Raw genomic sequence first — 26,975 nt, 5'->3', positions numbered from 1 at the left:
CCTCCTCTTTCTCTTTCTTTATGCTTTCTACAAAAAAAAAAAAAAGTCAAAAGTCAAAAAAAGCAAGTATAAAAAAACTCAAGGTGATCCCATGCGAGTAGCATAGCCGGTAGTGACTTCTGGTCGACCATTATACCTCTCCTCTCTTTCAACATCATATGGATCATTTGTCTCATAACCTCCTGGACGAGAGTAACCACCATTGGTACCGCCGTTTCCTCCTTCTTGAACAATCTCCATATCGGATGGTCCATGGGACGCATCACGATGGGATCGTGCATGATTATTATAATAATCAGAAGGCTGTCGTGAATGTTGGATTGTGGGTGAATAGGGGAATGCTCCAGTGGAGGATGAGGCTGAAGAAGAAAGTGGTGGTGGTGGTGGTGGTGCTTGTGAATTATTGTTATTAGTGGGTCCCATAGCCGGTGAAGAAGGTGGATATGAATCACGTTCGAACCCCTGTTGTTGTTGTGGAGGAGGAGGCCGTTGTGAAAACTGGGATGGAATCCTTGGTAAGGAAGGCGCGCTGCCTCCGAATCGAGTCTCTGCTGTAGACAACTCTGGGCTCTCAGTCTTGGTTCGCCAGTGCTGACGATGCTCCGAGATGGAGCCCCAACTGGGTTGTTTCTTGATGGCATGGAGCCTACGCTGTTCAGAAAGTGAGCTCCAGCTGGATTGTTTCTTGACTGCATGGTGATAAGGATGTGAATAAGGATCGGCAGCTTGGACATTCCTGTACAGTTCAGACGATGGAGAGCCCGATGACCAGTTGACAGTTCCATCACTAGGACGCTTCTTGTTTAAATCATAATTCATTGCAGAGGAGGAAGGGGTGCCATTGCCACCAAAAGGTCCATCCGCAGGTCCTGTGCTACCTGTAGGTGAAGACATTGATCCAGAGCCGCCATGGCCTGTAGGTCGTGACGCGTCTCTTGAGGTATAGAGCGATGTCCGGTCATGCGTTGGCGAGAGAGGCGAGCTTGGATAATGATGCGCTGGGGAATCATGTGGTCCAGAGGAGGAATAAGGTGCTGAGGAGATTGATAATGGGGATTTGTTACTGGAAGAGGGGGAGGCCATATCACGGGAGTCCATAGATCCTCGGAAGCTATGTGTTCGATGACCATAATCCTCCTCCTTGCTGTCCATTGGGTTGGCAAACGAACCTGGCCGGCTCAAGTTCAAACAGGATTCGGAAGGATGACGATGGAGATGACGATGGGGACGCCCCTGAATCTCCATTTCTTGGTCAGACTCGGGACGCTGATGATGAAATTGTGATGATAATTTGCTGTTCAGAGACAGGTGTTTGGAAGAGCCATTCGACAATGGAGGGGAGGATGCATGATAGGCCTGTCGCAGATGCTGGGCAGAGGAATGACGGCCAAGAGCAGGACGTGAGGAATGGAAATGATCATAGGGAGGACCACCACTCTCGAAGGACCGTTCTCGAGCCCATTCTCGTTCCCGATCCCATTCGCGCTCACCTCGGCCGAGGGATGCTCCAGGGCCCTCTTGCTGAGGAAGTGGTGAGGGAAGAGGAGAAGAAGAAGAGGGTGTCTGCTGCTGTTGCTGCTGATGAGCAGCAACCATGGCCTCCAATTCTCGATTACGGGCTGCTAACGTCATGAGCTGTGTCTCTGCCGCCTGCAGCAGTTCAGCCTTTCGCTCCAACTCTCTAACATAGAGATCTTTACGTTGTCGGAAAGCTCTTTGGGCAGCACGATTTTGAGCAGCACGTTTGCTTGAATTCCGACCTTGTTCTGTTTTCCCAGCACCGTTTTCTTTTGCGCCAGTGCCTGTTCCTGAGGTACCATTACCGTTATTACTATTGTTACTATTATTGTTATTCTTTGGATCAGCATCATTTTGCTGCTGTTGTTGTGATTGCTGTTGTTGCGGTTGTTGACCTTGCAAAGTAGAGGGCTGTGACTGAGTAGAAGAAGCGCCGATGGAGGAGCGATGGCGATTGCTCTGGGCATTGTTTTGAAGATAGTCCATGGTAGAGATAGAATCGACTCTGGAAAGACTTGAACTGGTGGTAGTAGATGGTGGGGCAGAAGGCGAGCTCATGTACAAGTCTATTATTAATTGTTACAGATTTTTTTTTTTTTTTTTTTTTTTTAGGTAATTATATTACGAAAGACAAGTTTAAACATTGATCCGATCAGGAAATGGATTGATGCATAATTCGCATAATTGCGCTGCTGCGCGAAAATAAAAAATAAAAAAATAAAAAAAAACACCAGCCAATTGGAGACTTTTTCTCAATCTTATTCGTTTCCTTATCACACGGCTCCACCCACCAAGTCGGTGTCCATCCAAGACAAGTCAAGTCAAGACAAGACAAGACGCGAAAGGAAAAGGAAAGGAAGAAAGAGAAAAAAAAAAAAAAAAAAAAAAAAAAAGACTTTTTTCACTAATACTAATACGTATCTCTTTTTTTTTTTTTTTTTTTTTTTTCTTATCGACTGAAAATCCAATAATATTTCCCTAGCCTTGTTTTTTGCTGTGCTTCACATTTTTACTTGTTTTTGTGTTTTTTTTTAGATTATTTCATCTTACCTGGTAATGAGGCTGTAGAAGAATAACGACTGAGTTGGTCATGAGGCTGATAACCTTGCGGGGATGAAGAGAATGGTGGTTGTTGCTGTTGTTGTTGGTGGTACTGTTCCTGTTCTCGTTGGGAGTATGAAGATGAGTGGGGGCGTTGTTGATGGAAGTGCTGATGAAGATGAGGATCGGATGATTGCGAACGAGGTTGAGGAGGAGTTGCAGAGTGGTGAATGCTGATGCAGGCCTGATCTGATTCAGGTCCGAGAGCCCTGTCCAACTCCCGAAGAGGAGGGAGTGTCATTGCAGGCGTTGGGGCTTGGCCAGGACTAGGACCGAGCATGCCGGGAGATGTATAGATATCCACTGTTGCTGAAACTATATTGGATTAGAAGGGAGGTTGTTTGTTAGAGTGAGGGACAGAGAAAGAAAGAGAAGGCGAGAACAAAGAAGGTGAAAGAAGTACCTTTTTTTTTAAAAGAAAGAAAGAAACAAAGAAAGAAAGAAACAAGGAAAGAAAGGAAAAAAAAAAAAAAAAAAAGAGCGGCGGTTCTTTTTTTTTTTTTTTTTTTTAATGTGATGAAGGAGAAGGAGAAAGAGAAGGAGAAAGAGAAAGAGAAGAAATGGATATTGCTTGAGTAGTGGTGCAGCAAAGGGGGTGGGGAAGGAAAGGAAAAGGGAAGGGAAGGGAAGGGAAGGGAAGAGAAAGAGAGAGGGGGAAGAAGAGGAAATAGGGGTGGATGGAATAGAATAAGATAAGCGTAAAAGCCGTTGTATACTGCTTGTCTATGCTATTCTCACCACAATTTAAATGGAAGGGGATCACTGGTTCAGAAGCAAGCTATTATGTTATATGCTTATGTATGATTGTGTGACCAACAAGGTTGGAAGAACACAGTCAGCAGATGACTTTATGAGCTAAAAAAGAAAAAGAAAAAGATGAAGTTTAGTCAATGAGTGAACAAGACAAGCAGAGAAAAAGAAGGAGAATGAAAGACAAGACAAGACAAGACAAGAGAAGAGAAGAGAGAGGAGGAGAAAAGAAAAGAAAAAAAAAAAAAAAAAAAAAAAAAAAAAAGATGAACCATTACAGATGATGGTCCATGCACACCACTCTTTTTGTAAAGAAAGAATGTCAACGGGAAAAGAGAATAATAATAAAATAATAAAAAAAAAAGGGGGAAAGTGAGAGGGAAAGAGAGAGAGAAGAGAGAAGAAAGAAAGAGAGTTGAGGGCAACTACAAAAAAACAAAAGACTATAAAAAAAAAAGGGCCATGGCGCACATCCATCCACATTATGCTCTCTTTATTTTATTTTATTTTATTTGAATTGAGATGAATGAATGACAATGATGCACAGGGATTGCTCTTCAGCTTCACTCTTGATCTTTGTATCTTTGTATTAATCATCATCATCATCATCATCACCATCATCATCACCATCATCATCACTATTATTATTATTGTTATTGTTATTGTTATTATTATTGTGATTATAATAATAACAGCAATAATAACAACAACCTTTTTTTTTTTTTGCTTAGCGTGCCGACATGGGTCTGTGTCTCATATAATAACGGTTCCTCTTTCACTTGTCCTATTCATTCTCCCCGCCCCCCAACGACATTCAACACTTTGCTCCCTTTTTTTTTTTTTTTTTTTTTTCTTGTACAAATGTATTTTACTCTTTTGAGCTTGTTGTTGTTGTTATTGTTGTTGTTGTTGTTGTTGTTGCTGTTGTTGTTGTTGTTATTGGCTCAATGAATGGATGGATACATTGGTGATGATGGTAATGAAAGAGCTGGGACTGGGATAAGGAGGATGGTGATCGGTAAAATAGCAGGTGGATAATGGCTCTCCTTTTAATTGAATATTCAGAGTCTGTGTGTTTTTATGGCTTAAAATCCCATTTACCCAAATCCTTTCGGGTTTTATACACATTGCCCCCTTTTCTCTTTTTTAAGCCAGAATAAAATAATAAAGTAAAGCACAATACAATATAGATGTATATATAATATTATATATATACTTCTTCTTCTTCGGGGTGGGAATGATGAGTTTTAGTTTTTTTTAGTCCTTTTAACTTTTTTTCATTTTGTGATTGATTCATATTGAATGTTGATTGTATTAGTTCCGTTTCCCAGAAAACCGGCTCCGCCATGTGTTTTTAGATGGGGATGGGATGAATGGGATCTTCTTTTGCTTTTGCTTTTGCTTTTGCTTTTGCTTTTGTTTTTGTTGTTTTCTTCCCTTTCCTTCCCCTTCTCTTGTAATAGTTGTTATTGTTAACTTTTGCCCAGTGAAAAGACTTTGACGATAAATAGGTAGGAGGTATAATAAGTAAAAAATAAAAAAAGTATAACAAGAATATACATCTGTACCCAGATTCGTTTCTCTTTTACGATCAACGATCAGAAACAAAAAAAAAAAAAAAAAAAAAAAAAAAAACGCTGATCTCTTACACGCGTCTCTGGGAGTGTTTCTTTTTTCTTTGGACAATCCAGTTTGAAAGATGAGGAAGATGAGAAACAATAAATCTTGATTTTAAGTGAGGGAGAGAAACTTGATTGAGTAATTTGAGACCAGACGAGACAAAGATGGCTAGAACAAAATCCTATCCAATGCCACGCCATGCCATGTGTTCACAAACACATCATCACCCAACACTATACACACACACACACACTCAAAATTATACATTACACAGACCGAAGGTATATCATGTCGTATAATGAATAAAATAACAACTGCGAATAAAAATAACAATAACAATAACAATAGCAATAGCAATAATAGGAGAACAAAAAAGAAAAAAAAAAAAAAAATTGGCCCTGATACTTTTTTAAAATTCAGACCCACATGTGTTATGTGGTAAGCAATGGAGGATAAAATAAAACAAACCATAAACCTTGCTAACAATCAATATCATATACATCTACATCTACTTACCGAATAAAATAAAAAAAATAAAAAAAAAAAAAAAGAGTAACGTGGAATAAAATAAAATGAAACAAAAAAGGTGTTTCGTTTGGACAGGATTCGCAAGGAAAATGTTCGGTCCCAGATAGGTATGATGTATGATGATGCTAACTAAGATAAGGTTGATAGCTTCATTCGCTGACAAAGTCTGACCTTTCTTTTTCGTCGTATGTGTGGAGAAGGTGGAGAAGGCGGAGAAGGCGGAGAAGGAACAAAAAAAAAAAAAAAAAAAAAAAAAAAAAAAGAGTCGTGAATATTAATAATAATATTACAAAGAAAAGAAATACGCGTTGTTGAATGGATGTACGAGATGTCGATTTGGATGTGACAAAGGTTGAAGAAAGTGATAAAGAGTGTGCTTTTCAACAAGGGAGCAAAGAACTAAACGTGACGATCGAATATGAAGAGCCAAATAGGAAGGGAGATGGGAGGAAAGGGAGAAGGTTGGGGGGAAAAAAAAATAAAATAAAATAAAACGAAAAGGAAAAGTGTAGGATGAAGAAGAAGAGGAGGTAGAGGGTTTAAAGAGAGAAAGAGAGAAAGAAAGAAGAAGAAAGAAGAAAGGAAAGAGAAGGGGAGGGGAAGTGGGTTGGGGTGGGGGGAAGAATGGAAGTATCGTAAACCAACCTGAAGAAGCTGCAAGGTCTTTTTTGAATGGTGAATGCTCAATGCTGAATGCTCAATGCTGACAGATATTTGAATGTATTTGTCTCCTTCTCCTCTTTTTTTTTTTTTTTTTTTTTTTTTTTTTCTTTTCTTTTCTTTTCCTTTCCCCCCCTGTTCTGTCCCAAAGTTCAAAAAGCTGCAGACAGAGCAAAACGGAGGACAGAGGAGGATGCAGCACAGCAACCCATTAGGCCATCAAGTCAACATTGAATAACCTTGTATTCAATCCGACCGACAGGCATTACTTTAAAAAAAAAATAAAAAAAAAAAAAAAGCATTACATTACAGCGTGCACGCTCCAAAATGGACAAACAAAAATTTCGTCCGCTTGTCTTTTTGTTATTCATTCATCCATGTAATTGTTGATTTTCGTTTGGTCAGCACTTTTCTCCCATTCCTTTTCTTTTTTCTTTTTTTTTATATACTGTATACCGTAGGATAATTTTAAAAGAAGATCGGCTAGTCTGCCTAACATAATATATATGCTTTGTGTTTATCCAACTCTCTTTTGCTGGTATTTTTATTTTTTACTTTTTAGTTTACCTTTTTCACCTTTTACTTTATTTTTATCTTTATGTTTAAAAAAGATCGGCAACCCTGTCAGGACAAGATGCCAATGACAATGATAACGATCCCTCAACTTGTATTGCGGAATGATCAATATTGATTATTTCCTTTCTTTCTCTCTCTCTCTCTCTCTCTCTATATTTTTTTATTTTTTATTTTTTCTCCGCCACCTCCTCCATTTTCTCCTTGAAGCGCGATTATATTAATCCAGAGAAATAAAAGGATAAATAAAAAGAAAAAAAAAAACAAAAAATTGTTGATATTCGGTAGAATCAATAGGAGGAAGAATTTATCTCTCTCTCTCTCTCTATTAAATAACAACCACATCCAGGCATCTTTTTTTGAAGGAGGGGTACCAAGGATGTCCTTGCTAGTTTGTTCATTCCGTGATTGAAACCGCAAAAATCAAAAAAAAAAAAAAATTCAAAACTCGACCAAGGTTATCTACGATCTGATTAAAAAGTGAGGAGTAAACGGAGTTGACACATTGCAGGGAAAAGGTAACGAAAATAAATCTATACATTACTGCAGTAAAAAAAAAAAAAATTTACACGCGTTTCGCCTCCTCTCCATCTCTTTCTCTCTCTCTCTCTCTTCTCTCTCTCTCTCTCTGTCTCTGTCTCTGTCTCTTTATTTCTTATTTTTCCTTTTTACCTCTCCCTATCCTGACCTGTGTTCTCTTTCTTACCATAGTGTTATAGATATGTTTTTTATGAAAGGAATTTTCTAAATAAAAAAATATATATTTATATATATATATAAATCTCAAGGGTTAAAGTATATATAGGGACATGTAATAAGCGGGAATAAAATAAGAGATATAGATAAAGGAAGTAATAGTAATAAATAAAAACAAGCGGGAACAAAGAATAACAAAAAACACGAAATAAAATAAAATAAAATAAAATAAAATAAAACTAATAAACAATTGGCCCTAGAATGTGGTAAGACAACTTATATATACACGTATATTTATATATATACATATATATATACAATATAATATAATGTGTTATAAAACATTATTATATATATTATAAATATATATAAAACATAATATTTAATATACACATACAAATCGCCACGTTGGACTTGTTGACTTGTTGTCAATCATTGTCATCATTATTGTCATTAATTATCCATCCACCTCTTTTTGTTTTTTTGTGTCAAATTCAATTGGACACCAACAATGGGGTTCACTGACCACAAAATAGGCCCATGAAAAAGAACAAAATGACGAAGAAAAAAAAAAAAAATAGGGGGAAGAGAGAGAGAGAGAGAGAGAGAGAGAGAGAGAGAGAGAAAGAAAGAAGAAAAGGAGGATAGGGTCCTATCGCGGATAAAATGGCGCATTGATGAAAATAGCGTGGTTCTAATGAAAAGAAATATTGCGCCCCGACCTCTTGCTTTTTTTTTTTTTTTTTTTTTAAAAAAAAAAAATAGGGAGAAGGAAGATCCCCGACTTGGGAGTGACTGAAGAGGTATATAGGATATGCTACATATGCTAGTTATACATCTTTCCGATCTATAAACGTCTTTGTCTTATTGTTTTAAACGTTCACCTCAAAAAAAAAAAAAAAAAAGATGGGAATGGGCAACGCCCTTGCATCACTTTTTTTTTTTTTTTTTTTTATATACATGTATATAAATATATACATCCAACTTTATCATGCGTCGCCACCCTGCAAATTCCCCCTTTCCCTTCCCCCCTCCTCCTCCCCCCGCCTTCCTTCCCCCGCCCCCGAATTCATTAGTTCTGACTAATTTGTGTATGGTTACAATGAGTTACAATGGGTTACAAAGGTTACGAAGGTTACAAATCAAATGTTTACATGTCTATATTAAAGACCATACATGTATATCTTTATATGTATATCTATAATGCTGAAGGCATCTTAAACACCCCAAGGTTCCCTTTGCCTTTACTTTTTGCGCAAAAAAAAAAAAACAACAACAACAACAATAAAAAGTAGTATTAGGTTTCAGAACTTTCAGTCATACTGAATCTGTTCCGTTAAAAAAAAAAACCAACAAGTCCAGATCTTGTTCCTTTGGCTTTGTTGAATCTTTTTTTTTTTTTTTTTTTTTATCTTTTATTGTTGTTGTTGTTGTTTGCATTGTACATGAATATGTAGGGTTTACAGGATTATGGCATTTTAGGACATTGGTAAAAAAAAAAAAAAAAAAAAAAAAAAAAAAACAACAACAACAACAACAACACTTGGGCCTAACAAACCTTTTTTGGTTAAGGTTAATAAAAGATGGACAGGGAGGAGGCTCTCTTTGATTCTCTTTTTTTCTTTTTTACTAAAGAGATTTTACAAGGAAAAAAAAAAGCCTTTTTCTGGGGGAGGGGGGCGGTTTTTTTTTTTTTTTTTAGGGGTCCATATGGTGATGGGGGGTGGGACCTTTGAAAGAAAATAAAGTCTGAACTCAAAAGAAAAAAAAAAAAAAAAAAAAAAAAGAGGGCAACAGTCAATGAAAAGAGTCGAATAGGGGTTCCTTTTTCCCTAGAGAACTTTAAAGAAACAGGGGATATTGCACATTTCTTGGACTCTATCTATCATTCATCATAAGCTTATATATGCTTATTCCTCTATTCATCTATGGACATTCTTGTCTATAGAATATCTTTATGTTTATATAGTCCTAGGCTTAAGTGCTTTTATACGTGTACGTGTACCGTCATTTGGACTCTTTGGGAACTACTTGAAGAAGAGAGAGCTTTTTTTTTTTTTTTTTCCCTTCGCAAATACACATATACCTTCTATGAGAGATAATTATTATCTAATTGGAGGAGAGAATGTAAAAAAAAAAAAAAAAAAAAAAAAGAGCGTCAGAAACACAGAAAGGAAACAAAAAAGCATATGTCTATTTATTAATCATGAATATTCAAGGAGGTAATGGTAGGCAGGGGTAGTGGGGAAGGGGAAAAAAAAAAAAAAAAAAAAAGTCTTTGCCTCCTTCCCCTCCCCTCCTTGTTCTTTCTTACTCCTTCCATGCTCCTTGACTTTCTCCTTGTTTCCTACTTCTTCAAATCTCGTCGGAGAAAATTAATAGTGGTATTCGGTAATCTGGAGGAAGAGTAGGAGGTTTATTATCATTTGAAAGAAAAAGTACAGTTTAACTGATTGGTATGTGGGTTTCTTTTCCTGCACGCGATTTCTTTTAGGTGATCTTTGGTTCCTTTTTTTTCTTTGCTTGCTTTCTTGCTTGATTTGTTGATTATGGATGTTAGTCGTTATTGTAAAAAAAAAAAAAAAAAAAATTGTTGAGCCCAATGGGAAATTACATTCAAATGCACGTACGCACGCACATTCAGTTTCTAAATACCATAAACCAACTCAGACAAACTCTTATTACACCTTACAATAAATATAATCCAATAATACATGTTACAGTATATATACATGAACATGAACATGAACACATTTATACCGTACATGCACATGTACACACTGCATGAATGAAAAGCACCTGTCCGTGTGGATTATGCGATCAAGTATCAAAAATAACCAATAACAAAGAAGAGTCGGAAAAGAAGTTACTGCAGTAAAAATCGGGACGAGATGGTCTTCCATCAAGGTCCTCATCACTTTTTTTTACACTCACACTCATTTCATTGCTTTGTTTCTGTCCATCTGCCTTATATTTAATACATTGATGAATGTGCAGCCATGTACAAGCGCAAGTGCAATACACATCTCCCTCCTCCACGCCCCATCTTCCTTCCCCCCCCCCCTCTCCCCCTTTTTTTTTTCATTTGCAGATGGTTGCAGGGGATAACTAAAAAAGGATTGGGCTTTTTCATTCCTCGATGAGGATGGACGTCTGTTCGGCTGCCCTTTATTATTATTATTAGTTAGTAGCGGTATATATATACAAATATTGTTATCGTTGTTGTTGTTATTATTATTATTATTGATTTCTATTATGGATGCTTCCACTCATCCTTCTCTTGTTACATGAACGTTATGTTTTTTATTTTTTTAAGAAAAAAAAAAAAAAAAAAAAAAAAAAAAAGATCGAAACTGATCATGCATGTTTCTTCTCCTACCTTCCTTTTCCTTCCCTCCCCTTCCCCCCCTCCCCCAACCCCCGCCCATCTTCATTCGCTTAATTATTTTTCTTTGTACGACCCAGCTGAGTGAGGCTCCGTTTTTTTTTTTTTTTTTTTTTTTTTCTTTTGTTTCTCAGCCAGCCTTCAGAATTTACGTAAGAGTTGAGGAGGAAGCTCAACTACTTTTTTTTTGAGCCTGAGAGTTGAAAAAGGGCGTCATTTGGGTCCTTTATAATGTCTTATCCTCTATATTTGTACACATAAACAGTATATTTAACCTTTTACCTTTATGTAGTCGTCATTTTAGAACAAAAGAAAGGAAAAAAAAAATAAATAAATAAAAAAGGTATAAATATGATAATAATAAAAAGTCTAAGGGTTTTTTTTCTTTACGGAGAGTAGAAGATCCTCTTCCTCTGCCTTTAAGGAAAGATTCGTACTGAACCTTTTATATTTATATATATATATATATATACTATACATTATATATTTTATTTTAAAAGAGGGGAAAAGTAGCTTACTGCATGTTAACTGCTACGGAATAGATGAATAGCCTGATTAATGCACAGCAGTTTTATTATTATTATTATTATATTATTATTACTGTTATTATTTTAATAATATTACTATTACTATAGTCATCTATTTATTACCGTTAATTTCAGTTACTTGTTTATATATTATTAAAATATATATTTATAGCTCCTAAAAAAGTAGAGGTAATTAAGCCTAATAGTGCATAGCGCGTGGCCCCCCCCCAAATCCCATATTTACATTAAAAAAAAATAAAAAAAATAAAAAAAATAAAAAAAATAAAAGATTATATTGAAAAAAATCCTTTACTTGTTTGTTTTATCGTGCAGTCTGTAAAATAGTGTCGATTTTTCCTATCAATGCAAGAGACTACCATAGCAAAGTCTCAAGGCTTAAGGTTGTGAAATATTCCAGAACCCATAACAAGTAACGAGAGTGAGACTATTGTTAAATAAAAAGGTAAAAAAGCATTACTAAGTTACTAAGGCCCGTTGTAACTCATGAATGACACTTATAGGCGTATTTAGGAGCCAAGTTTCTGTGCAACGCGCGTTGTCTGCCTTGTTCAAACACGGCCTTTAACTGCAATCGACCTTGGAAGAGTGTGCAGATTAATGTTCCAGTTAGCAGGATTTTCAAATTATTACACTCATCATCGGTTGTATTCTACCCTGTGGTGCCCGTTGTATCTGTGTGCACATGGCAAAAAAACGTCCAAAGATCCCCAATTCTTACTATTTCAGACAGCACGATGATGTCATTGCATTGGACTAAGGCGGTCGCGCATCTGGGAATCGGCTAGACGCTGAACCGTTATACATTTCAGTTTAAACTTACTGTTGATCTCGACAATCATAACATCCCTGCGGTTGAGCATAGCGAGATACCCCGCTAAGGAAGCCTATTGTTTCAGTACAGCAGCTTGGATGCCTTTGTGGTGACACCAGGTATCGAGCTTGTATCGAGAAAAGCATAGGTCAGAATTACTGCACAAAACAGTCGATTTGGGTCCCGCATCATAGCTAGTATTGACTAGTAGCTTTTTTTCCCTTCCTTAGCATGGACATCTAGTGTTTTGCAAGCGTACCTTGGATTGAAGTAGACTAAGATCTCCTTTTGCTCCCCGAAAGACATCAGACAGGGTAGATCTCCTCCTATTCCTTGGATCATCGACGTCAATCCAATGCTCGCTCCAATAAGAGCATTTTTGATGGTGTCCATGAGGACGTTCGAAATACTGCCATAACCAGGCTTGGCGTGAAAAGGAGGCCACAAGGGGAAACAGACACTTCCTTAGTTCTAAGAAGTGATTGATTAAGAGCCTTCAACATTACAAAGACATAACAATAAGGTAGCCAGCTCCATGTTTAGCTTCTGAAAGAAACATCTTATTATCTCAATTGATTTCACCAAGAGTCTACCCACACAAATCCACGCTCAACAAATTACCTTGTGATCCCAAACGATCTTATGGTCCGAATTTCATCAAGGCTTTCCCTTGAGGCTTGTGTATCAGAAACCTCCTTGGATCCATTGCACTTCCATATATTGTTGAACAAATGATGGTCCCCAATCAGTTTTTTATATCGCAGTTACCACTGTAGACATTAAAGAGCGCCTTACATCCCAGCTCTCGCGGCATCGTGGGCTTGTTTCGAGTAGTCTAATTTTTCATGAAACGCGCTCTTGACTTATAAAAAAAAAAAAAAAAGCATGATATTCATTTCAGTCACTGCTACATGCCTTTTGCCACCAGCCATTTCTTATACGTAAATTTTTATGACCGTTTACGTCTGACACTTTCTAAAAAGGGGGATTATGTAACCAATATCAAAGGAGCAGATCGGTCGGCACAGCTCCTTTTTATTTATTCTCTCTTCATTAGTTTCCTCCACATTACCATTACCTTACTTACCCTTTAGCTTTTATCACTCTCTTTACCTCTTTTCCTTTCTTCCTTCCCTCCTTTTGAAACACCCCCATACGACTGTATTCGATCAGTCCTTTCTCCTTCCTCACCAGCCAACTCACTTATTTGTCTCAATGTCGGACGAAATTTCGCTTACTTGCATTCCCGATAGAGAGTCTGTCGCATTCCTAGTGGACATCAACCCCCCCACAAGACTATCGGCCATCTCAAGAAGGCCATCCATACAAAAAGATTGAAAGCCCTTGGTGACTTTGCTGCTGCTAGTGACCTGTTCCTGATAAAGGCATTGAAAGGAAAGAAGTTGGATATAAACATTGGAGAACGAAAGAACCTTGCCCGACCGGATTGTGGCGAACCAGTTTGATTCAATTGTATTGAAACACATTCGTTTAGATCTTTTTATCAATCAAACAGCGATATTAAGAGAGGACTCATAGGAGCAATTATTTATCCACTTGTTTTATTTTGAAAATCTGCAAAGGTGATTGATTATGCTGTTTGTTTCTTTAGACACTTCTTTAGACTCTTTGGACTCTTCTACAAAGAAATGCTGAATAAGCAGTTCACAAGGGGACCAGCCCAGCTTTTCGTGCTCCTTGTCAATCTGTTGGTGATCATGGATTTGATATAGGTAATGATTGTGTGTGTGTGACTTGAAGGCCTGGATTTGTGAAACGATTCACCAAGTTCGATCGATCGAGGTATTATTAGTGATAAATACCTCCAAGTATAGAGACGTTAAGATGCCGCGGATCGGCGTGGATACCAAAATAGTAGGATCTTCAATGACAGGATTGAGCAGTTCAAGAGACAAAAAAAAATACAAGACTGGGACAGATCATGTGCATCGCAAACTTACAATGAGACTCAAAAATGTCAAGCAATATATATTATATATTATAGGGGGGTTGATCTGCGAGGAGAACTCAGGAAGGCTGAGGTGATGAGGCAATGCAAGGATGTGAAGGTGACGAGGAGGATGCGGAAGCACCAATAGACAATTAGATGAATGGAACCCACCTAGACATTGTATATGTATCCATTGGCTAAGGAAAAGAACTGTGAGGCAGAACAATGACTTTGGAGTAACTGTGACATCTAAAGACATGAACAACCCTTTTTTTGATTTTTTTTTTTTTTTTTTTTTTTTTTTCTTTTTTTACAAAAACGCTACTTTCTCTAATTGCCAACCCTCCCTATTTGACTTGTTTCTTCTCCAGAGAGCCGACCAAATTAATGAGCCATAGCTGAATGAGCACCTTGAGTGGATTAATTCCCGGGAGGTACCACAAAGTTGGGTTTCAAGTTGCGTCCCTGGTCCGTGCGCAAGAGTCACATGTTTTTCTTTCTTTCTTTCTTTCTTTCTTTCTGCTAATGTCATGATTCTTGTGATGTGTTCCATTAAACATAAGGGAACAAATTCAGTAACAATGAGCTACATAGTTCTTCATCTTTTCTTCAGAGAGAGAGAGAGAGAGAAAGTGAAGGAAGAAGAGCCACATTCAATCCTCTTTAACTGAACAATATTCTCTATTTGAAACTCTTATCTCCCCTTTCATTCAGAAAGGAATTGTGCCGTTGAAAAAAAAAAAAAAAAAAAAATGCGTTTATTTTATTTTATTTTTTTTGATAAGGCTGTCGATTTAAATTTAAGTAACGCTTACAATAACCATCGCGGATCAAAAAGTCGAAAGTGGGCTTCCATATAATTGTAAGCACTGATGGTCCAGGAATCGGAAAGGACCCGTTCCCAAAAATCAAATGGGGGGAGGTCTAAAAAATTTCTAAGTCGAACACACCACAGGAAAGCTCTTTTTTTATTTTTTTTTTATTTCCAAGTCATTTACACCACAGGGAGCTTTTTTTTTTTTTTTTTTTTTTTTAAGATGAGAATGATGGGAGGTAGATTTCGTAATGAATAAATGAGGTTGTGAAATGAGAGCAAGAAAAACAATAGCATGCTTCACATGTAGGCCATTTTCTTGTGATCTGCAAACTTTGCTTAAAAAAAAAATGACAAAAAAAAGAGCCTTTCCTGCGGTGTTTTCGACTTCAGAAATTTTTTTAAGCCAAAATGTCAAGTCTCAGCCTGTGAGAGAGAAGAGCAAGCCACATTTGGCTTCCAGCACGTGCATGTGCACATGAACTTCGTCCTCAGGCTGGTGACGAGCCTAGTGAACCCATCTGATACTTTAAACACCTGAACACTGCCAGACTACTCTACGTCCCTTAAACAATATTCCTAGCATACATCTGAACTTTTGCAAGGGATGTGCCAATGCTTCGACAAACATGTAACATTTAATGGCTACATCACAGCCCTTGGATTGTGGAAGCGCTGAAAGTATGCGGAAAACGGGAACCATTTGTGTTTTTACTAGCAACAAGCGTGGTTTTAAAAAAGTTTGCCTCCAAGGAACAAATCCTATATCCTTCATTGCTCAAAAGAGACAATCTTGTCTTTTCTGCACCCCAAAAGCTCGCCATAATCCTATTGAAGCGTTCAGAGGCATTATTTGCCTCATAGTTTGAGGATTAGCAGACTTTCAGTCAAGTTTTATTGTTTTGAACAACACAGTAAATCCTGTCCATTCGAAGTTAATCCCTTTGGATGGCAGCTATTCAGGGGATGCTAATCAGTTCCGCTAAATTATGGTGCAATCAAAGCAGATTTGGAAAACCAACAAGCATCGAACAGTCGCCTTAACAAGCGAGTGACCTCTCTGTGACGCGCACGGACCATGGGGGCGACTTTTCAAATTCTTTAAATCCAAAGTCGCCCCAGTTAATATTTTAGCGTGTTATTAAATTTCTATGACAAGCCTTTTTATAGGATTAAGAACTATATATATTATGTATTACTGTATACTGTGACGAAAATTCTAAGTTGGGATATTTTTAAAAAGTTTCTCTTTGAGCTCGTCGAAGCTGACATGAAGAAGATCTTTGTAATCCTTGATTAATCCAGTGTGGTTTGCTGCACCAGGGGAACCACGCATGTAAACTATTTTAAATCCAGTTACTGGCTCTCCATCCTTTTTGACAACAAAATGCCCATCGTCAATTATGGCGGAATGATTACCACCAAATACTTCGTCCAAATAGCTTTCAATCTGATTTCTGCCGTCGGGACCTCTCTTATCAAAAGCGTTCTGGATTTGCTTAATTTGTTTCTTCTCGTGTTCTTGGAAATTACTTATGGGCACCTGGATAAACATTGTGTCGAGTATGAAATCAAAGCGAGGATAAGTCGAATGACAATGGCTCAGTACATGTCCATAGCCACGTCCAAGAGAAGTCATGCCTTGATGGATTGTCCCATGATCCTTAAAGTCCATTATAATCTCCGTTGGATTCACGCCGATAAGGTTTGTTGCTTTGAGAACGATTGGCTTGGTTAAAGTCAAAAGCCGGACTAGCAGTGCCAACTCGAAATCATCTCCACTCATCTCTCCAAGAATAACTCCCCTCAGGATATGCTCATGATGAGGCATATTTGTAAACGCCTGAAAGAGTGCTTTCTGCGCTGGGAGGCACAAGACATAGTTTATGGCTCCGCGGTTCTTGTTGAGACGATAGATAAGCCCTAGGTCACGGAAATCCCATTCAAAATCACTACTCTGCGAGTTGTTGCCAAGGAAGACTGTTGCAAGGCTTTTAGCGAACTTCTTCTTCGATTCATCGCTGCAAGATCTGTAGTACGTCCAAACTACAGTGTGAAACTCGCCTGTTCTCTCAGTTACATACGAATCAATGCTATTTCTTGTGAGTGGTCTTTCCTCAATTGACCGGATGAGGAACATAAACTCTCGTGGCACACGGTTTGTAATCCTCATTATATCCTGGACAATATCGGGTTGGTTCAGGTGGACCTCCAACCATTTTGAAAACACTGTCTCGGATAGTGGGCCAACAAAGTACAATAAGGTATTTCGAAGACTGCCTGGCATAATCTCCAATTCATATTTGGCATGGGCTGTTCCTGTAAATATCGCTCTAGATCCTTTGGATTCAGCTTCCCATCGAGTGAGATCCTTTAGATGGTTCAAGAACAGGTATTTATCTGGCACGTACGGCTCTTTTTGGAATAACTTTCCATGTTCGTCGATAATGAATAGTGTTTTGCGCTCCTTCTGTTTGAATAGGTCGAATAATGCGCGACCAGCCGCAATTGAGCAATCTATAACTTCAGAAGCGTCGAGGAGACTTTCCAGATCAGATGCCGTCAAGATATCCCTGTTGAGAGCGAAGAAGATCCTTAACAGTGCCTTTGCCGATTTTATTTCCTAGAGCTTGACGAGTAATTGGTTGGAATATCGGTTCAATTTTACTATAACAGTTCTTCAAAGTCTCCAAGAATTGTTCTTTGCGATCCTCCTCATAATCCTTTAGTCGTTGCTTAATCCCATTAGCCGCGAGCTCAATGCCTTCAATGTCTTCGCCAAAAAAAAATATTGAATTCCCGTGGCACACATCCGGTGGCTTTTTGAATCTCGCCTCGTAGCTCATTCAATTGTTGGCGGGCTGTTGGGTGGACCTTATTTATGATCACATCCAGTAGCTTATTGAAAATATCAGGCGACAGTGGACCAACATACTCGACATAGTGTGGTGCGTCTCTGAGAATGAGCTTTGCAAATCTTACCGTACTGCTAAACACTACTCTCGCATTATTTGAATTGTTCCAAGAGTTGAAAGTCTTTAGAGGCCATAAAACTGGGAACCTGTCGGGCGCAGACTTACTATTTTTCTGGAAATAATGCACCATGCTCATCCACGACAAATAATGCCTTCTGACTTCTTGACTGGAGTAGGTCACCCAAGATACTGCTGGCGCTACTCACAAAAAGATTTTCCGATGTTTCAATTTCGACCATTTCCTCGAGCTCTGAGGCTGTCAAAGTATCTTTGTTGATGGATAAGAAGAGTTGACAGATCAGTCGTGATGCGTCAGTATTAGTGTCACAATTGTTAAGTTGATTAGCATCCGCAATATAAAGCACTGGCCAACCATGTGCATATGCCTTGGCCGCAAGGAACCATGAAATGTATGATTTGCCGACGCCCATTGGACCGTAAACATTTCTTGACAGACGACTCACTGTTCTCGAGTTCATTCCATAGCTTCATCATCTATTCAGACATAAAAAAACTCGCGACCTTGATAGCCTCTCGCAAAGAATATTGGGTTCTGACCAAGATCCATTGAAGTAATTCGATTCCCAGCCTGCACCATCAAAAGCGATTGGAACTCGGCGCGGGGTTCTGGTGCATACTTGTTATTTTCGCTCAAATTCAGTATATGTTGGGGTAAAACTACGAGTTCGCCATCGACTGCAATATATCGCTTCAAGGAACGACAGCGCTTCGTAAGGTGCTCTTTGAGCATATAAGAATAGCGAGACTGGCGTGAGTATGGAATAAATAAATTTTCTCAAGAATCATCAAAACTATGAATGGAATAAACTCACTTTCTAAATCTTCGTCTTCTGTGTCTTCTAGGCTCCTTTGGGACTTCTTGGGGCTATTTAAAATCCACGCAATAAACTAACAAGAGGATAGTTAGATAGGAGGCTTTGATAAAAGTACTTGTATGCGATAGAGCAGTGGGGAGCCGAAATAAGCTCAAGCAAAAAGCCTCGCGAGAGGACAGTGAGAGTCAGAGTATACGCACGCACCATGGAGGCGACTTTACAAATTCTTTTTACAGATCAAACTGTGCATTTAACAATTAAGCACCATTTACCACTATGCCTACTACCGCCCTCTGAATAATTCTCTACAAATAGCAAGACTGGATATTTTTGGCTATTCTAGAATGATTTGGGCGATCTAAAAGTCCCATAAATATAAACAGATCTAAAGTCGTCAAGCCGCATCTGCGTATTTATCTCAATCTGGTCTCTCATCTCATCTACAACCCGACGCGGCACCCTTTGATAGGATGACGCTTAAAGTTAGAAGATGAATGGAGTAGAAGCTTCCTTTATTGATAACACTATCCAACACTATCAAACAATGTTTGCAAAGAATAGGCTTTTGAGGTCGTTGAAGCTTACATGTTCTACATCTGGCAACTCTGTAACGAGCTGGCGGTGATTCCCTAGGTTAATATCTCTACCACAAATGTAGACGATTCGGAATCCAGGAACAACTTCATCAATACCTGTTGTCGGGTCTTTTTTGGTGACAATAAATCCATCCTTTCCAAAATCAGCTCTATGCTTTCCACCATACATTTCATCCAAGTAACACTCAATCTGATTCCTATCATTATACACCACTTTGGGTGTCTTGTACGGTCGCTTAAATGCTTTCCTTAAATCACTTGAATCTCTGTTATGCACTCCAAACTCGCTGACAGACACCTGGATGAATATTGGTCCAACCATAAAGTCAAATCGAGGATATCCTGGATAGCCACGGGCCAAGAATTTATCTTTTCCCGGGCCAAGAGAATGTCGTTGCCTGCTTATAACTCGGTAGTCATCGAAGTCCAACACGATCGAGCCCTTAGGATCACCAACGAGGTTCGTTGTAGGGAGCACTATTGGCCTAATACTAGTGCAAATAAATGCATGAAAAATTGCTTGCTCAAATTCATTTCCACTGAACCGATTAGCCTTGAGCCGATTCTTTAGATCTTCTGGCATTCCCATTGTCTTGAACTGATCCAAAAGTGCTCTGAAGGCTGTATTGCATAAAGGGCGGAATAAAATTACTCCATCTCTCCTTAGACGGAACAAAAGACCCAGATCTATGAAATCCCACTTGAACTCTCCTTCGACAGAACCATGTAAGAACGCCGAGGCAAGGCCATTATAAAAATTTGTACGGGTCGTCTCGGATTTTTCGATGCTTTTGTAGTAGTTCTGGATGTTGTGAGAAAAATCCAACCTTCGGCAGTCTTCAAACTTCTCGAATGCCTCCTTAATGGGTAACTCTGGATTCTCTTCAATATAGGTTGACAAGTTCATCAGCTCTCGTGGTACAAGGTTCGTGATACTCCGTATATCCTCGTAGTCCGTGGATTGGAGATTGGGAGTATGCTTCAACAGATTCTTGAAAGCGTCATCCAACAAAGGTCCCACGAATACCACTGTTTTAAAGTCCTCCTTAAAGCTCGATTCCATGATCTCCAATTCGAATTTTGCATGCGCTGTGCCAGTGAGAATCAAACGAGATCCAGCCAAGTCTTCAGTCCAACTGGAAAGGTCCATCAGAGGTTTTAAAGATTTAAATTTTTCTGGTACTGGTTTGTCGAATCTGAAGAGTTTCCCATGTTCGTCAATAATAGTTAGAGTCTTCCGTTCCTTCTGCATGAGCATGTTAAAAACGCGTATGATAGCAGTATTCCATATGCCACCTTGAACACCATAGCCGGATACAAGCGTCTCCAGTTCGGCAGCAGTTAAAACATCCTTGTTCATCACAAGGAAACGCTCGATCACTTCCATATATGAGTCCGCTTTCTCACTAGTATCCAAAGTACCCGCATCTGATATGTAGAGGGTAAGCCATCCTTCAGCATATGCTCTTGCTGTCAAAAAATAGGAGAGAAAGCTCTTGCCAATACCCATTGGACCAGACAAGACTCGTCTGTATACGCACCTTTGTTCTTCTTCCATCTCGTTCCAAAGCTCCAGCATTTGGTGCGTGACGAGAATTTCAGAGACTCTATAACCCTTTGGGACTTGACCCAGGGATGGTATATCGACCCAACTACCAGCCTTCAGATCGTCTTTGAGATGTTCAAACTCATTACGTGGTTTTGGAAGGTATCTAGAATCCTCTAGCATTGCGATCCAAGAGGGTGGTAACGTGACCATTTTGCCATCAGAAGCCCTGTATTCTCTCCACCCTTCCTCAATGCGTATCTTCTTTGAAGGTGAAATATACTGTGGATCTAATTATGATCATCGTACACATACACAGTTGGTTAGTACCATAACATATAGCCAGTCATCAAGTCAATCTATTTATACAGCAAAAAACAAATTATTACCTTCGTCCATTTTTCTCTTGAGAATCTGTCCCGATGTCTCTAGAAAGATAAGAGAGCGCAGCAATGGCAGAAATGTTAGCATTTTGATCAGATCAAAGAATATATTGCTGTCAATGAGATATAAACGCCAGCTAATGGAGAGTCAGAGCATGTGTGCGAAACGCGAAACAGATTCAATCAGAAAAACTAACAAATGCATCAATGTAAAAGGTCAAATAAAAATAAAAATAAAAATGAAAACTATGTTCTCAGACAACAGTGAGAGTCAGAGCATGCGCACGCACCACGGGGGCGACTTTTCAAATTCATCTCAACAACATAAAAAAGCGAGGGATACACGTGACCGTGCTGGGACAGAAAATAAGCTTCCTCAATTGAAAATATAACCATCAGTCCATCAAGAGCTAAATACATACCTGGCGGCGGCAGCTTGACAATGATGTGAATGCGACCTTTTGCTGCACCTTTTGGAAAATAAGTGCTGAGTTCTTCAAGTTCATCGAGCGCTACAAGCAATTCTTGCGATAATGTTTCCAATCCTTTCTTCGTTGTGCCGCCGGGGATGAGCTTGAGAGTAAGGTCCTTTGCATCAACAAACTTGAAAGTGTTAGGGTTCTCTGCCATGATGGCTTGCTTGAGTTCATCAACTGAACGATTGGAAAGAATGTTTACAGAAAAAGGCGCTGCTTCTCCATCAACAATACAATAAATCTTTAGGTTGGTTGGCTCTTTCTCAACCTCTCTTTCTCTTTCAATCGAACCACGTCTAGATGGACCATTTGGTGTTGTTGTTCCACTTCCCATTGTGATTTCAAAACTGTTTAAAAACAAGGGCGTAAATGGACGGAGGACAGAAAATAGGAAAAGGTTGATAAAAATGTTAAATGATGATAATTCAGTAGCAGGACGGTTCAAAATTGTCTAGAGATGATGTTGAGGGAGGAAAAGAAAAAAAGAAAAAAAAAATGAATGAAGGCTTGGAATAAATGAAAAAGGAAGAGGAGAAGATATGTAAGAAAAAAGTGAAAAGAGGAAAGTGCAAAAATAAAGTGGAGCAAGTTAAAGAAAGGAGCGACAATTGATAAATTTGTTTCTTTATTTCAAGGTTGGGCTATGCTGTGTGTGAGAAATTTTTTTTTCTTGTTACACAAGACGCCATGCGATTAAAGATTAAATTGGCCCCGAGTGTGACAGAACATGTATTATTTAAATACACAAACACTATTCGTCTCTTGTTTTCACCACACAATCGAAAGTGTGCACATCCACCTTTTTACTTGTTCAAAGGTAGAATGACGCCTAGCCAATGGATGCTATTGCAAGTGTGTCCACAGGTCCTTGGAGAAGTTCATTGAGGAAACTCGGTTCCATCCTGGACAGGTTTATTCCTAGCGCTCTTCACAAAAGTAGCAGAATTGCTTGGTGGAGTTGGCTTTAATTGCCTTGACAAGCTCCTGCAAGATTGGTTCGACAATCTAATCAGGGCCCTTTCGGAGCGGCATCAAAGCAACTCTATGTTTTTGGTTGTTTTGAACGAGGCGCAGGATATGGGGAGGGGAGGCTAAATACCAGTTCATTAATAACGACGACACTATGCAACCAATATTATCAGCATTCTTTCATGAATTGGAGGGCTTATCAGAGGATTTACCACGAATTTGCATAGTTCCTTGCGGGATAGGCTTTTGTATTTATGATCCTGCTTGGGTTAAGAGAACTGGTAAAGCTTAAGGAATATCGGGAAGTTCTCGATGACTCGAGGTTCAAGAGTGCAGTATCGTTTCCTAGTTGGGATAATCAAGCAAAAGTCCGGACATACTTCAAGACACTTGTACAATATTTGGAGAAACAAAGTTCCTTAAGCTCTGCATCAAAGCTGAGAGGCCATTTTAATGATCAAGCAATCGAGATGCTATATGCTTGGTCCTGTGCTCGTCTCCGTCCAATGATTACTATAATAGAGAACGTCATTGGACATGCCGATGCAGGCCTTTGGAAACAAGAGATCAAGGACCTGGTGTGGTCGCTCACTGACCCAGGATATAAAGAATCTGGCAACCTATGCCATGAGTAATCTAGAATTTTGAAGCGTATTAACAAAGGGGATGCAGGAATTAAAACCAGTGTCGACATCAGAGAAGCCTTCGGTCGAGCCATAAAGAATAGATTACTATATAGTAAAGACTTGATATTGGAGTACAATGAGCCTGTTCCGGTCGAGGCTTCGTTTGCTCGAATTGTTGTTAATCAAAGGAAGAAGGAGTTTACAATTATCGTTGAGCCGATTGCATTTATAGCAGCAATTAACTTGTTTGAAATGTATGACCAAGTTAATCTCGCTTTTTTTTGTTTCCAAAAGAGAACCCGTCTGGACCAGATAACGTCTTTGTACTGGAATCGGAGGGTAAATATTATCCTGTTTCCGTACAGCCAAAAATCGGCGATAAGGTCAAGAATTAAGGATGCCCATAATACAACTTGCCATAATTGCATCAAGGAACACCTCTCATCACCGTCTTCTCTCGGCTTTTGCTCGAATGACATATCCTTGTTGCTGTTGTTTAGGCCTTACTTATCATGTTGCCTTATCATGTTGTCTTATCACGAACAGGGGGATTATTCAGTAGCTAAAGTCAAAGAAGTCCCTGCCATCAAAGACAAACGAATAGAAACGATGTGCTCAATATTAGCTTGTTGAACTTCCTTGAAAGTGCAAGGGAGTCCCTCAAGAAGTCAGAATTGATCCGAGTTGTGGAGGATGAGGGAGAAGGAAGCAAGCCCAAAGAACCACAGGCAAGGAAGACATCAAAGAGAATTGTCGATAAAGCTCAAGTTATGGAAAATAAGGAAGAGTTTGAGCAAAGCCAGCGGATCAAATAAAAGAAAAAGTGAGTCGACTCAAGCAGAGGACGACAAGTCCAATAGGTCAAGCAGGGATAAGAAACCAAGGAAAAAGTAGCGATCGTTTCTTTTACTTCTTTTTACTCGCCATTGTTTATGACAATGGCACAGACACAATTTTGTAATATCACACTAATAGATAAATTAAAATATCACTATTCAGTAAACCTGAGCAAGGAGAAGTGGGCACACCAAGCGGATTGCCACAGCGGCTGCATTATCGGAATTTTCTCAAGCAAGTGGCAAGTTGTTTCTATTGTCTATTCCTACCTTTCCACCCATAAGTTTTGTGTTGGAACCCGACAAGCCATTCCAGGTCACATCAGAGGAGCATCCGATCAAGCAAGCATCATTCAAGGAGATATTCGATAATATTACTGGATCCTGCTTGAAGTGAAACCGATCAAACCTCGGAGAAAAGTGACAATATCACATTCCTCTGTTTCATGGCCCCAGGCGACATACAGGTCAAGCTTAAGATTCAGAAGCTCGTTATCAACAATGATCAGAATGTTGAGGCAACACCTAGATATTTAAAACATGCGGGACAGTGTGTCATAAAAACTCACATCAATACCGCATATGCAGGAGGATCGCCGAGGTTCAAGCATGAAGAAAAGAGTCGAATGTCAGTCAAGTGAAAGGAATTTTGTCTTGTAATGAAAATACCATATCTATTGAGTATTCTTTACAATCGTTCATCCTTTATGAACGAAGCCATCACTATCCACTTACCCTTTTGACAAACGGGATGGCGCTTTTTAATCGGCCCTACACACACACCCAAATCACTAGCCTCATTTTTACCAATCATCTCTTGTTTCCATCACCTGCATTGACATCTATTATTCTAACATTTTATTATTCTAACATTTGAATCTACTCCACAATTCTCGCCTTTCTCCCGATAGCAAGAGATCGTTTTATGAGTTTACAAACCTCTCTCAAACCGCCTGTCGAGAATCGAGAAAAGATCCTACAGCTTGAGCAGCGAGTTTTCGAGGAATTCCTTCAGCAACGTATCCAATATGCATCCGAATGCCCAGTGTCGGAGGATCAATGCCGAGTCCTAAGTTCATCACCCAAGTCTAAGGCGTCACTACACATTGTTATACAACATCAACCTATCTTTAAGAACAACAACCAGCATGTGCCTAAATTTATGTGGGACTTCAAGGTTGCAAGGGTTAAGCAAGATCAATATAAGGACAGTCTAGGCGACTACATTGACATGGGCGTACATAGCAAGAGTAGGGGGATCCGGTGTCTGGGAAGCTGCTAAGGTATTATATTCCTCATGACTCGAGACTTTTAGTCAAGTTTTATTGTTTTGAATCCTGTCCATTCGAAGAAGTCAGGATGCTAACCAATCCCGCTAGATACGATTAGGCATCGAACAGTGGGGGGGGGGGGGGGGGGGGAGGGGCAACAGAGAATATGTACACTTTCATTTATATTCATATGGGGCTTTGGCAAAGGTATCCAACTTGGCGCTACGGATTAATATGCACAGAATCTCTGATCCAAGCAATAATCGTCGCTTTAAGGATTGCTTACAGTTTTTTCTATCCAGGGAAAGTTTTTGGGGGGGCGCCAAATTCGAGTCCTCCAAAGAACGAGTTTAATGATCACATTAATTTAACCCCGTTATTTATAATATTTTTTTTCGATTCAATGATCAGGCAACCTTTTGGACTCGATAAAGACCATTAATTATTAGCATTCCCCTCCATGTCGATGAATTTCAGCTTATTGACCAAGGGCGATGAAAGGAATAAGAAGGAAGGAAGACCAAAGGCTGATCTCTTCCAAAACTTAATCAACCCTCTTGGTGCATTCATGATAGATATCATCTTTATTCAGGCATTCTGATCAGGAACGGTACTCCTGCATGCATTATCACGTCGGCAGAGGAAGCATCAGATTAGTTTAGTGAACTTTCCTTGATTGTCGCGCAAGGTCATGTTTGAGTTTGTCGATCGGGTTTGAATACAAATGCAGAAAAATACGAATCCGGGAGTCTATAAACGAGGAAATCTATAAACATTTCCTCTGGCCTTTGGAGGATACAGGAGGACTGTCTCATCCAGCCAATATTCTTTTTCAGGAATGTTTGAAGTCTTTGAGATAAAACAGACTTTTGTTTAATGCGTATCACTGTCACGACATTGAATGAGTTTGATTCGCGTGCGCAAGGAACAGAAGCAATGGTGCAGTTGTTGTCAACACAGCAAAGATGAAGAACAACGGCTGTAATGTTTCTCGTTGAATTGTTTGAAGTTGCTCCCCCCCTATTAACTGTTTATTGTCATTTGTATCTCAGAACGGGTTTTTATTGGGCGGGTAAAAATACACACGGCGTATGCTTATCGCGTCGTCGTCCTTGTGAATATTTTTAATCTTTGTTTGTTTGTTTGTTTGTTTGTTTTGTTTATTTTTATACATACACAGTCTAGATTGACAGAGGGGAAAATAAAAAAAAAAAAAAAAAAAAGAATCTCGTTTTTTTTTTTTTTTTTTCTTTACGAGTCAAACTGGTAAAGTTTGTTTTTGTTGATTGAGATGGGTGGTTGTTTGCTTAACTTGAGGGCTTCCTGTTGAGCTTGTGTTAGGGTATGGTAGACAATGATTGTCTCTTGTCCGTCCTGTGGCTCCTTTTCTGTTTCTACACAGGCCTGTTTTGGATAGATATAGCTCGAAACAGAGACCTGTCCACATCCATGCTGGATCACCGTCTCTGGATAGCCAAGACTCACAGGCGAATATCCCAGTTGGGC

General features: G+C 39.1%; 6 protein-coding genes across 6 annotated transcripts; 1 reads left to right on the top strand and 5 right to left on the bottom strand.

The window, feature by feature from the left end:
- Positions 1-45: 45 nt before the first annotated feature.
- Positions 46-3,088, bottom strand: BCR41DRAFT_426184 (hypothetical protein). The gene is made up of 3 exons (XM_022030696.1): positions 3,023-3,088; positions 2,569-2,934; positions 46-2,084 (listed from the first exon to the last, which is right to left on the bottom strand). The coding sequence occupies exons 2-3, from the start codon at positions 2,897-2,899 to the stop codon at positions 79-81; spliced, it is 2,337 nt and encodes a 778-aa protein (XP_021876199.1). The 5' UTR covers positions 2,900-2,934; positions 3,023-3,088; the 3' UTR covers positions 46-78.
- A 13,001-nt stretch (positions 3,089-16,089) lies between these two features.
- BCR41DRAFT_363352 (hypothetical protein) lies at positions 16,090-16,945 on the bottom strand. Its single transcript, XM_022025875.1, has one exon. It carries the CDS (start codon positions 16,784-16,786, stop codon positions 16,175-16,177), a length of 612 nt encoding a protein of 203 aa, XP_021876198.1. The 5' UTR covers positions 16,787-16,945; the 3' UTR covers positions 16,090-16,174.
- A 1,089-nt stretch (positions 16,946-18,034) lies between these two features.
- BCR41DRAFT_426183 (hypothetical protein) lies at positions 18,035-18,399 on the bottom strand (the record flags this gene model as incomplete). The annotated part of the gene is made up of 2 exons (XM_022030695.1): positions 18,304-18,399; positions 18,035-18,198 (listed from the first exon to the last, which is right to left on the bottom strand). Exons 1-2 carry the CDS (start codon positions 18,359-18,361, stop codon positions 18,035-18,037), a joined length of 222 nt encoding a protein of 73 aa, XP_021876197.1. The 5' UTR covers positions 18,362-18,399.
- A 775-nt stretch (positions 18,400-19,174) lies between these two features.
- BCR41DRAFT_363349 (hypothetical protein) lies at positions 19,175-20,792 on the bottom strand. The gene has a single exon (XM_022025874.1). The coding sequence runs from the start codon at positions 20,747-20,749 to the stop codon at positions 19,304-19,306; it is 1,446 nt and encodes a 481-aa protein (XP_021876196.1). The 5' UTR covers positions 20,750-20,792; the 3' UTR covers positions 19,175-19,303.
- A 291-nt stretch (positions 20,793-21,083) lies between these two features.
- On the bottom strand, positions 21,084-22,352 carry BCR41DRAFT_209366 (hypothetical protein). Its single transcript, XM_022019947.1, has 3 exons — positions 21,714-22,352; positions 21,298-21,334; positions 21,084-21,198 (listed from the first exon to the last, which is right to left on the bottom strand). The coding sequence occupies exons 1-3, from the start codon at positions 22,099-22,101 to the stop codon at positions 21,159-21,161; spliced, it is 465 nt and encodes a 154-aa protein (XP_021876195.1). The 5' UTR covers positions 22,102-22,352; the 3' UTR covers positions 21,084-21,158.
- A 2,771-nt stretch (positions 22,353-25,123) lies between these two features.
- Positions 25,124-25,587, top strand: BCR41DRAFT_401412 (hypothetical protein; the record flags this gene model as incomplete). Its single annotated transcript, XM_022029217.1, has 2 exons — positions 25,124-25,448; positions 25,550-25,587. The coding sequence occupies 2 exons, from the start codon at positions 25,124-25,126 to the stop codon at positions 25,585-25,587; spliced, it is 363 nt and encodes a 120-aa protein (XP_021876194.1).
- Positions 25,588-26,975: the final 1,388 nt, after the last annotated feature.

Source organism: Lobosporangium transversale (assembly GCF_002105155.1).
Source record: "Lobosporangium transversale strain NRRL 3116 chromosome Unknown BCR41scaffold_62, whole genome shotgun sequence".
In the NCBI taxonomy this organism is placed as follows: domain Eukaryota; kingdom Fungi; phylum Mortierellomycota; class Mortierellomycetes; order Mortierellales; family Mortierellaceae; genus Lobosporangium; species Lobosporangium transversale.
This window is presented reverse-complemented; position numbering and strand designations above follow the sequence as displayed.